This window comes from Phyllostomus discolor, chromosome 12 (assembly GCF_004126475.2).
Source record: "Phyllostomus discolor isolate MPI-MPIP mPhyDis1 chromosome 12, mPhyDis1.pri.v3, whole genome shotgun sequence".
NCBI classification, from domain to species: domain Eukaryota; kingdom Metazoa; phylum Chordata; class Mammalia; order Chiroptera; family Phyllostomidae; genus Phyllostomus; species Phyllostomus discolor.
In genome coordinates this window covers 29324217-29335769 of record NC_040914.2, presented here as the reverse complement: position 1 = coordinate 29335769, position 11553 = coordinate 29324217, and the positions used below count along the sequence as shown (strand labels likewise).

The 11553-nt window shown below is 41.9% G+C and overlaps 1 protein-coding gene across 3 annotated transcripts in view; it reads right to left on the bottom strand.

The window, feature by feature from the left end:
• Nucleotides 1–1220: 1220 nt before the first annotated feature.
• Nucleotides 1221–11553, bottom strand: part of LOC114510901 (zinc finger protein 211-like) — a 251805-nt gene continuing 241472 nt past the window's right edge. Inside the window, exons 1-3 of one of the 3 annotated variants that reach the window (XM_028529413.2) lie at nucleotides 10278–10539; nucleotides 8704–8830; nucleotides 1221–2714 (exon numbers count right to left, since the gene is read on the bottom strand). In XM_028529413.2, coding sequence (XP_028385214.1) covers nucleotides 1234–2714; nucleotides 8704–8830; nucleotides 10278–10469 — 1800 coding nt within the window. In that variant the 5' untranslated portion in view covers nucleotides 10470–10539 and the 3' untranslated portion in view covers nucleotides 1221–1233. Of the gene's footprint in view, nucleotides 2715–8703; nucleotides 8831–10277; nucleotides 10540–11553 lie in introns of those variants that run through there. The other 2 variants (XM_036013429.1, XM_036013430.1) reach the window with 2 other exon arrangements.

Below are 11553 nucleotides of genomic sequence, written 5' to 3'. Positions count from 1 at the left end.
TTTCCTCAGAAAGTTTTCTCCTGTGTCATTACACAGAAAAAAAAATACACTTCCTAAAATCTAACCATTTACACCATGAGAACTCTCCAATGTCAAAAGGGTACAGACTTATGGCTAAATATTTCCCATGTTCATGTCATACTTGAAGCCTTTGACCAGCGTGAATTGTGATTAAGGTGGCCATGACTACGAGGTAAAAGATTTCCCACATTTGATGTTCCCATAAGGCCTTTGTGTAAACTCTCTGATGATAAGAAAAGAAAAACGATATAAAAAGAATTCACTGTACTCTTAAGGCCTTTACCTAGGGTGAAATCTCTGAATATAATGGACTTTAGTGTTACAAGAAAAAAATTTTCTCATATTGCACCCTGGCTGGCATAGCTCAGTGGATTGAGCGTGGGCTGCAAACCAAAGCATCCCAAGTTCGATTCCCAGTCAGGGCACATGCCTGGGTTGCAGGCCACAGCCCCCAGCAACCGCACATTGATATTTCTCTCTCTCTCTTTCTCCCTCCCTTCCCTCTCTAAAAATAAATAAATATTTTAAATTTTTTTTCTCATATTGCATGTATATATAAAACCTATCAGATTCATCACCTCTGATAAAATACAAAGGAAATGTCTAGAAATACAAGATTTCCCAAATTTTCTTAACTTATAAGAACTGAATCATTGTGAATTTTCTGATGACAACAAAGGCCATGGCTACTCGTAAAAGATTCTCCATATTGAAAGGACTCAAATGGCATTTCTATGATGCAAACTCTCTCATAATAATAGAATTTACTGAAGCAACAAAGATTTCCCACATTTACTGGAACATAAGGCCATTCCTCAGTGTCAACTCCCTGATGACATGGAGGTATATGCTAGAGATAAAAAATTTTCCACAATCACTGCAGTCATAAGGCCTTCCTCCAGTATGAAGTTTCATACAATAAAAAAGGTTAATGATTAAAAAAATATCCCATATCACTACAGCTATAAGGCCATTCTTCTGGGTGAACTCACTGATGACAATGAAAGTTAATGCTACAAATAAAAGATTACCCACATTCACTGCACACATAGGGCCTTTCTTTTGTGTGAACTCTCTGATGCTAATGGAGACAAGTGCCACATGTCAAAGATGTCCCCAATTTACTACACTTAAAAACACTTTATCCAGTGTGAACTCCTCTATGATGACAAAAGGCAGAGCTACTCATATGTTTTTCCACATTAACCATACTCATACAGGTTTCTCTGCCGAATGAACCCTATAGTGCTGAAAAAGGGCAGAGCTTTGTCTAAAACATTTCTTACATTCACTGCATTCATAAGGCTTTTCTCCAGTGTGAACTCTCTGATGACAGCGAAGGGCAAAGTTACTAGAAAAAGATTTCCCACATTCACCACACTCGTAAGGCCTTTCTCCAGAGTGAACTCTCTGATGATAACGAAGAAGAGAGCTACTGGGAAATGATTTTGAACAATCGCTGCACTCGTAAGGCCTTTCTCCAGTGTGAACTCTCTGATGGTTAAAAAGGGCAGAGCTCCAAGTAAAAGATTTTCCACACTCACTGCACTCATAAGGCCTTTCCCCAGTGTGAACTCTCTGATGATTACGAAGAACAGAGCTAATGGTAAAAGATTTCCCACATTCACCACACTCATAAGGTCTTTCTCCAGTGTGAAGTCTGTGATGGTTACGAAGGGCAGAGCTCCTGGTATATGATTTTCCACATTCACTGCACTCATAAGGCCTTTCTCCAGTGTGAACTCTGTGATGCTTATGAAGGTTAGAGCTCCTGGTAAATGATTTCCCACATTCACTGCACTCATAAGGCCTTTCTCCAGTGTGAACTCTCTGATGTCTGTGGAGGTCAGAACTACTAGTATAAGATTTACCACATTCACTACACTCATAAGGCCTTTCTCCACTGTGAACTCTCTGATGATTACGAAGAGCAGAGCTTATGGGAAAAGATTTACCACATTCACCACATTCATAAGGCCTTTCTCCAATGTGATCTCTCTGATGTCTACGGAGGGCAGAGCTCCAGGTATAAGATTTCCCACATTCACTGCACTCATAAGGCCTTTCTGGAATGTGAACTCTCTGATGGCTATGGAGGTCAGAGATATTGGTAAAAGATTTCCCACATTCACAACACACAAAGCACTGTCCTCCTGTAATGACATTCTTATCTTCAACAAATGTGTCATCAAAGCCAAAAGCTTCCTTGCATTCTCCTGGGTTATCATAGTATTTTGTACTTGTCAGTCCAGACTTTTGACAAGTCATTCCAGACTGAGAGATTTTGTTTGCCCTGTTCATGGTGTGAGTATCCTGTTGCTCAAGATGTCCTGAGGTGATGGTGAAGTCTTTTCCAACCTGGCTGGAGGTACAAGGATTCCATGTCATATGGGAATTGCAGCTCTTTCCAAGTGAGACACTGTCCACACTGCTTATGAAACCATTCTGTGTTGTGTCCTGTTCCTGCTGCTGGTGACTCTGTGCACTGAAATAAAATGGTTTTGCACATGCCCCACACTGCAGCAGGGTCGAGCTGTGTTGTATTCCCTGCTGGTCAACCAGAAGGAAAATGTCTCTCAAGACCGGCCCACATCTCTCACAGGGGTGGCTCTTCTGGGAAGACAAAGCTGCCTTTGGATTCTTCGACTTTTGTTCACTGGGTGCCTCCACATCCTCTGCTCCACAGCAGCAACCTGAACAGAAACAAACACTGGTAAAGTAAATACTGAACTATAAGGAAGGGGTTTTCTCATCACAAATTTGTATCTGTCATATCTAGTTATGATTCCATGTGAAAAATTTCTAAGACAAGCAAGATGGACACTGAGAAAGGGGTTATTTTGCCTTACTAGGCCAGTAAGGTCAGTAAATGATGAGGAATTCAGTAAACAAAAGACACACTATGATAGAACAGGCCACCAGGAACAGAGGCAAGGTTTAAAGGTTGTTCCCCTGCAGATGGCTGCCTGCAAAATTCTTCCTGCTGGCGATGTCAGGCTGTGTGGAGGACATGAATGTGCCCATAACCATGAAAATAAACCACAGCAGAGCAGATGCTGTGCAAGGCTTGTATAGAGACATGTGTACACATCATGGTGCTACAGTCATTAACCAGAGTTGGAGAGCACACCAAAAAGACTCCTCAGAGAAATGGTTGTGGTATAGAGGCTAGAGACACTGAAATTATCCATAGCTGGAAGTCAGAGTAGAAATGACAACTATTAAAAGTAACAAACTGACAGTATGCCAACACTGGAAATGGACAAGTTGATTAAAATATGGCCACTGGCAATGGTGACAAAATACAGTTAAACAGAACAGGTTCCTCATTATATATTAACAAAACCTTGGAATCAAATTCTCCTCGACTGCCATTCACCTACACCAGAGCCCCTCTGACGCCATCCTTGCATGGCTAGAATCCTGTCCCACTTGTGCTACACAAAGAACTCTTCTACTTCCCTCCGAGTTGAGCAGTAACATCAAATGCTGATGATACAACTTGTAAGAGAAAACAGAAGTGATGCATAACCAGCACTGTCGTAGCACAAGTCAGCACAAACAGTCCAAAGGAAAAAGATCTATGTGAGTGATGACAGCAAGATGGAAGAATAAAAAATACAAATATTCAACCCCCTTCAATAATGATTAGACAATTATCCATGATAAAAAGCAGCCACTGAGAAAAAGGGCAAATGCTTAAGGCACCAGTTTTTTTCCAACAAACCATAAAGTGGAGCATAAAACAAAGAACTGCACAGAGGATTGCAGGAGAGACTGGGTTAGCAAAGATATTGAGATTCAGAAGAAAAGTGAGAGCTTCCTCTCCAAGCCACTTTGCTACCTTGGACCTTAGTGGCCATTTTGTGAAGACCAATGCAAACTTTGTCAGGGAGTACTTTAGGATTCTCTGTAATATCTGCAAACTCTTCACAGATTTAATCTTTAAGGAACCTGTAGAGTTTGTCAGCATGGATATCAAGAGGAATCCCCTTGCTCACAACATCACTTATGAAAGAATAACATCAGTGTTTCCCCAGCAATCTTTGCCACCAAAGACTGCAGTGGAGATTGCTAAGCACTTACACAACCACTGCCCTGGCCACAGGCAATGCCTACAGTTTTTACTACTCTGACCTCAGCTGATGGGCCAGCAAGGAAATTGGAAATGAAATGTGTCTACACCCAAAACACAACACAGAACCTACTAAGTACCTTTATATCCACAAGCAGATAAAAGTACATCTCACCCTGGCTAGTGTTGTCAGTGGGTTCAGCATCAGCCTGTGAACAGAAATGTTGCCCACTGAAATCCAGCTCCTGGCACATGCCTGCATTGCAGGCAAGACCCAAATTAGGGTGTGTGAGATGCAACCAATTGATGTTTCTCAGGCACACTGATGTTTTTCTCCCTCCCTAAACCTCTCTTGAAAAAATTAATAAATAAATAAAGTTTTAAAATAAAAACTGCTACTATAACAGACTTGGTCCACAAGGTCTTAAAAGGTAAGTGTTTCACCCAATCTTCAGCCATCACACTAAGCAAAAAGAAATAAGGGGAAAAAATCACAAAAGGAACATCATAATTTTAAAATTAACTACCAACAAATGGAGGTATACACATTGCCAGACAAACATGCAAATAATAACTTTTAAAAACCTCACTGAGGTACAAGAAAATACACATGGAATTCAACATAATGAATAAACAAATATAGGAACAAAACATAGGGTTCAGAGAGGCAAAAATCATAAAAAAGAATGAAACACCTGGCTGGGTGGCCCAGTGGATTGAGAGCAGGCCTGCAAAGCAAAGGGTCACCAGTTGATTCCCAGTTAGGGCACATGCCTGGGTTGCGGGCCAGGTCCCTAGTTAGGGGTACATGAGAGGCAACCACACATTGATGTTTCTCTTCCTCTCTTTCTCCCTCCCTTCCCCTCTCTCTAAAAATAAAGAAAATCTTTTAAAAAATAATGAAACAGACATTCTGGAGTTGAAGAATACAATGAATAAAATGAAAAATGCAAACACAGTTTCAAATTTAAACAAGATGGAGGAGTAAAATAGATATGTCATCTCAGAGACAGGTTACATGAAATCATCCATGTTAGAGAAAAATTTTTAAAAAGGAGTGGCTCAGGCTGGTGTGGCTTACTGGGGGAGCACTGGCCTGTGAATTGAGGGGTCACTAGTTCCTTTCCAGATCAGGGTGCATGTCTGGGTTGCAGGCCAGGTCCCTAGTTGGGGTGTGTGAGAGGCAACCGATTGCTGTTTCTTTTACATGTCAGTGAAAAGAAAATTAAAATAAATTAAAAAGGAGTGTAGGCAGCCTAGATGAATTTTGGAACTCCACAGAAATAACCTATATCTGAATTATGGGAGTCCCAGAAGAGGTAAAAAAAAAAGAATGAAAAAGAGAGACAGAAAAAAAATGGGGTAAGGAGGGGAATAAAATTTTATTTTAAAAAATTAGCTAAAGATTGACTTCAAAAATGAAAAAGAAATGTAAATAACTATGTTCATAATCCCCAGAGGTCCCTGTACAGATTCGAGCAAACAGGACTTCAAAAAGGCACATTATAATAACAAAAATGTCAAATATCAAAAGCAGCCCTGGCTGGTGTGGCTCAGTGGACTGAATGCTAGCCTATGAACCAAAGGGTCACTGGTTTGATTCCCAGTCAGAGCACATGCCTGGGCTGCAAGCCAGGCCCCCAGTAGGGGGCATTTGAAAGGCAACCACACATTGATGTTTCTCTTTCTCTATAAAAATAAATAAAATCTTTTTAAAAAAAAAATCAGCCCTGGCTGGTGTAGCTCAGTGGATTGAGCACAGACCTGCAAACCAAAGGGTCGTCGGTTTGATTCTCAGTCAGGGCACATGCCTGGATTTCGGACCAGGCCCCCAGTGGGGGGTGCACAAGAGGCAAACACACATTGATCACATTAATGTTTCTCTCCCTCTCTTTCTCCTTCCCTTCCACTCTCTCTAAAAATAAAGAAATAAAGTCTTAAATAAGTCAAAGGCAAAGAGAATTTTGAAAGACCAAAGAGAACAGAAACCCCTCAAATACAGGACAACACTCCTACAGGACTATCAGTAGAGTTCTCTGAAGAAACCTTGCAGGCTAAGAGAATGTCAAATCATATATTCAAAACACTAAAAGAAAACATCTGCACACCACCAATACTTAAACCAGAAAACCTCTTCCTCAGAAATAACAAGAAAAAATTTCCCAGAAAGGCAAAAACTGAAGAAGATAATTTCCACTCACCCTAATTTACTAGTAATGCCAAAAGAAGTTCTTTGAGCTGAAATAAAAGCATAGTACATAGAAACAGGAAAATGTAGCAAAGTGTAAAACTCTTTGATAAGGCTGGAAATGTCATCAAGTTCCCAATACTAAAACAGTTCATAGGTGGAGTGTACTTTATTTAATTTTATTATATAGGATAAAAACAAAGTATATTAAGAATAACAAGCCCTGGCTGGCGTAGCTCAGTGGATTGAGTGCGGGCTGGGAACCAAAGTGTCCCAGGTTCGATTCCCAGCCAGGGTACATGCCTGGGTTGCAGGCCATAACCCCCAGCAACCGCACATTGATGTTTCTCTCCCTCTCCCTCTCTCTCTCTCTCCCTCCCTTCCCTCTCTAAAAATAAATAAATAAATAAAATCTTAAAAAAAAAAAAAAGAATAACAATGGTGACAATAATTTGTGGATATATAACATATAAAGATATGAACTGTGACATTAAAACATATAAGGGGTTGTGGCAGAGAGTCAAGGGTAGAATTTTTGCATGCAACTAAAGCTTTTTTTAGGTTACAATAATATGTCAAGAGTATGAATTGCTTTATGGAAGTCTAATGGAAACCACAAGCACAATCCTATATAATGGGTACAAAAGTGAAAGGAATCAAGGCATACCATTATAGAAAAGGATTAAATCACACACACACACACACAAAAGCAGCAAGAGTGGCAGAGATTACAAAATAAGAAACTACAAAAGAGGCAGAAAACAGTAACAAAGTAGCCATAATAGGTCTTTCAACAAATTCTCCAATCAAGAGACATAAAGTGGCTGAAGGAATTTAAAAAACGAAAGGCACAATTGCATTTGAGATTTTGCTTTTTGGCCATTGACATCAGTTTGGCTCAAATAAATGCTTATAAAAATTATCATGATGTGTAAAAAGGGTGAAGAGATTAAGAAGTACAAATAGGCAGTTACAGAATAGTCAAGGGGATGTAAAGCACAGCCCAGGGAATACACTTAGCAATATTCTAATAACTTTGTATGGGTTCAGATGAGTGTGGGATTTATCTGGATGATCACTTGATAAGTTACATAATGTCTAGTCATTGGGGTGCACACATGAAACTAACATAATAATGTATGTCAACTTTAAAATTTTTACATTTATAAAAAATAACTAAAAAATAATTTGAGGCCTGGCTGGGCTTCTTTTTTATTAACCCCACCCCCTGCCCCCAAGATACAACACATGCTGCCTCCAACAGACTCACTGAATGTTTATGGACAAATCTGGTGAAAGTAAGGAGATGTAAAAATAGTCTATACAAATAATACCAAATCGAGCAGGAGTATGGGAAATTCTATCAGACAAAAAAGACAAGCTCAAAGACTGCCACAAGACAAAAGTTCAACCTAAAATGATAAATGAGAGAATTCATTAAGAAAATAACAATTTTAATTACTATGCACCCAACCACAGAGCACTTAAGTACATCAGGACAATATGAGATGAAGGCAGAAAATGTGATGCAGCAATACTAGACAACAAATTATTCCCCTTTCAACAATGGGTAGATCATCCTGTTCAAAAGCAATAAAGGATTATTGAAATTTGCTACCCTTTAGACAAAACAGAACTAATAAACATATACGAAATATTTTATCCAGCCTTGGCAGGGTGGCTCTGTTAGCTGTAGAGTTGTCCAGTACAGTAAGTTTGTGGATTTAATTTCAAGTTGGGGTGAGAATGGGAGGTGACTGATAGATGCTTTGATGCTTTCCTGTCACACTGATGTTTCTCTTTCTCACTACCTTACTCTCTCTCTCTAACAGTCAATAAACATCCTTGGATAAATATAAATAAATATAAATACAAATATAAATATATAATCCACAGGAAGATAAAAAATACTTTTCCTTACCTATCAATATGAAATCTGTTAGGCTTCTGGCAACACTGATGACCTCAAATACTTTTCTATGAGAGCTTAGTACAGCAGGTATTGGGGCAGCAGGGAGAGTACGGGGCAGTGCAAACAAGCCAGTCCCGCCAAGTCCAGGTTCTATGCAGAAAACTGGGAAGGCTAACAGTGTATGCAGTCCACATATGAAGACAGAGCAACATCTGAGTAATGAAGAGCATGGAAATAGAAAGCCTAGTCCAGGTCACTGAAGAATAGTAGGTCCCCCCTTTTTTTTAAAAAGTGAGGGTTAGTTTATTAAAATTTGAGACAATGACACAAAAAGAAGGATCTCTGGAAACAGGATCAGGGGTCAGCTCAAGACAAGCCACTGTTGCCCATTGCTTCCTGGGTTCAAGTCAGTTCAGGACCCTTAGAACATAGAAGAGGTAAGTACAAGCCTGAAGAAAGGGGGTGCACACACGCTAAAGAACAGTACAGTACAACTGAGTGTCTTACCCAGCGAAGATATAAGAGCAAAGTTCTCCAGCATCACATCAAGGTACAGGAGTCTCTGAGCTTCATCAAGGAGGCGCCATTCTGTCCTGGAGAAATACACCGTGACATCCTCAAAGGTCACAACATCCTGTCAAAATTAATACAAATGAATCAGAAACAATGTGTCTGAGAAACCCCCTAATTCTACTCCATATTAAGTTTACCAAGCCTGGCTGGCGTAGCTCAGTGGATTGGGTGTGGGCTGCGAACCAAAGTGTCGCAGGTTTGATTCCCAGTCAGGGCACATGCCTGGGTTGCAGGCCACAGCCCCCAGCAACCGCACATTGATGTTTCTCTCTCTCTCTCTCTCTTTCTCCCTCCCTTCCCTCTCTAAAAATAAATAAATAAAATCTTTAAAAATAAATAAATAAAGTTTACCCACACCCACACCCCTCCAAGACCCCCAGTTCAGAGAAGACACCAGACCTTGGCCCCAATGCTGCCTCCTGTCTCATCACAGTCTCATTCAACACTCTTACTGCCTCAGCAACAATACCATAGGATGTGCAGGAGATAATTAGCGTCTATGCTCAGGTCCAGACCTGAAGGTCTCCATCCCTCCAGCCCAGCAATTCCACTGAGTCTCCCAGCTTATGCGAAGACACAGTCAACCATGGGCTTATGCATCACCCTTAAATCCCCACACCAGGTACCCAGGACCATCAATTTACACTTCCTCTAGCTGTGCACACAGTGTGACCTCTACCTCCTTTACATCTTCACACCCAGATTCACTCCCTCAGCTCTGCTACCCCTTGTTAGACACCACAGGCATCTATCTCTCTGAAATCACCCATAAATTTAGCATACGGTTTCCAGAGGAGGCTTTGATATGTCAGAATGGTCCACTATACCGGAGGCAGGTCAGAAAAAAGGTAAAAATCCTGACAGGGGAAGGAGGACTAGGAGCCCAGGTCCTCTCACCGGAGCCCCTACCTCTGGGCACCAACAAAGGGAAACAGCAAAAGGCAGGAAGCCCCTCCGTCAATCACGGATGGAAACTACAAGGACCCCCCCCAAACAAGAAGGCACACTCAGAACCTGACACCACAAAGCTTGGAGACAGAAGTCCCCACCCTGGAAAGCAGGTATAAGTCCCGAGAATTCTCTCAGCATTCGCTCTTGTCTCTCTGGTTGGCCCGAATCCACTCAGAGGCACACGTTTTGCTTCCTCCACAGTGGCGCCCACACTGGCCTCCTTTTTTTCTACCATCATAAAACTTGCTTTAGTCTCACACCGATTTGTCCTTCAAACCTTCCTGGGCCAGCCAAGGACCTGAAGGTTGTCTGTCTGACACGGGAAATTTTAGAAACGTCCAGGGCAGGATCGCCCCCGCCGCGTTGGAGGTTTAACGAGAAAACCGCCGTCGGCCCCTCAGCCCGTCAACGTCTCCTCCGCGTCAAACGATGTGTCACCTACCAGCGCCTCACGGCCCGGAGGCCGGGGCCTAGATGCAGAGCACGACAGGCGCCCCGCAACCGGGCGGCAGGGCTCGGCGGACTGAGGACAGAAGGCCAGGGGGATGCGTACTCACCTCAGCGGGGCGCCTCCGCTCCGCGGCCGCCGCTGGACTCCGTGGGCGGAGCAGGGCGGGAGCGGCGGGCCACGGGGGTGTCGCTGTTGTTGGAGTGCCTGTCCCAGCCCTGGCACCAGACACGCGAGCAGCGTCGCTCTCCCTCACCTCTACTGAGGTGGCCGGCACTCTGGCACCTTCCACGCTCGACATTCTGGTCAGAAGATACCGACCACGTAATAATGAAACTGAGAGCACAGAAACGCCAGGCTCGGAAAGCCACGGAAGTGCCGCCCCACAGTGGAGCGCAAAGGGAAGGCTTTTCTGAGTTTTTATTGGCTCACCATCCTGCTATTCCACGCCTGCCTTTTGGGTAATGTAGTTCTTACCCTCCAAACCGGGATCCTGTATTTCCACAGCTGTCTCCAGGAGTGTTTTGCGGACTTACACCACAGGAATACAGAGAATACTGTTTATTCACTGTGGCGCCCCAGTGAACATCATTTCTTGGGTGACGAAGTCTCCAATAGACCCTCAAAACCTTTGACTGAGGGCATGTGACATGTGGTTTCTTCAGGCTGAACGTGGTTGAGGGGAGGTTGCTCAAGTCCCTGAGGCCATGTATCCTGCCTTAGTTGAACACACTTTTCAAAGTTAATATAAAAAGTATACACTGATTCTTAAGTGCATTAGTGCCTCATGCAGCCAAAAGTTTTATCTCTGCCTGTGCAAAAGTGTGACTAGATTCCACACTGATTTGATTGGATGCCTCTGACTTAAATTATAACTTTTTTTGCAAACCATGGAGTACATGTTGAAGACATCAGACACGCAATTACAGGAATTCAACGCGGAAATTGCATGTATAGGTTCACACGATCCAATTGCATATGCTAATAATGCTAGTTACTCTCATTTGTTTGTTCCCCAGTGCATAGTGCAGTCTATTAAACATGCAACAGCACTAGCACAAAAATGAAAATGGACATACTGTACTATAAAAATACTTTATTGATTGTAAAAGGCAAACCATTATCTGAGCCTTCATTAATTTGCGTACAATCTTTGTGCAGGTAGAGGGTCTTGCATTCCTATTGAAGAGAACATGTTATCTCTCAAGCACAATAAAGCATATCTCAATAAACGGGGGTATGCGCACATAGGAAAATCTGTAAAATTTTACTACATAACAACCCAATTATCCAATTAAACATATGACAACTATGTCATAAGAATATAGGACACACTTTTGAAAATAAAAAAATGTATAATATAAACATAAATGGGTGTCTATTTA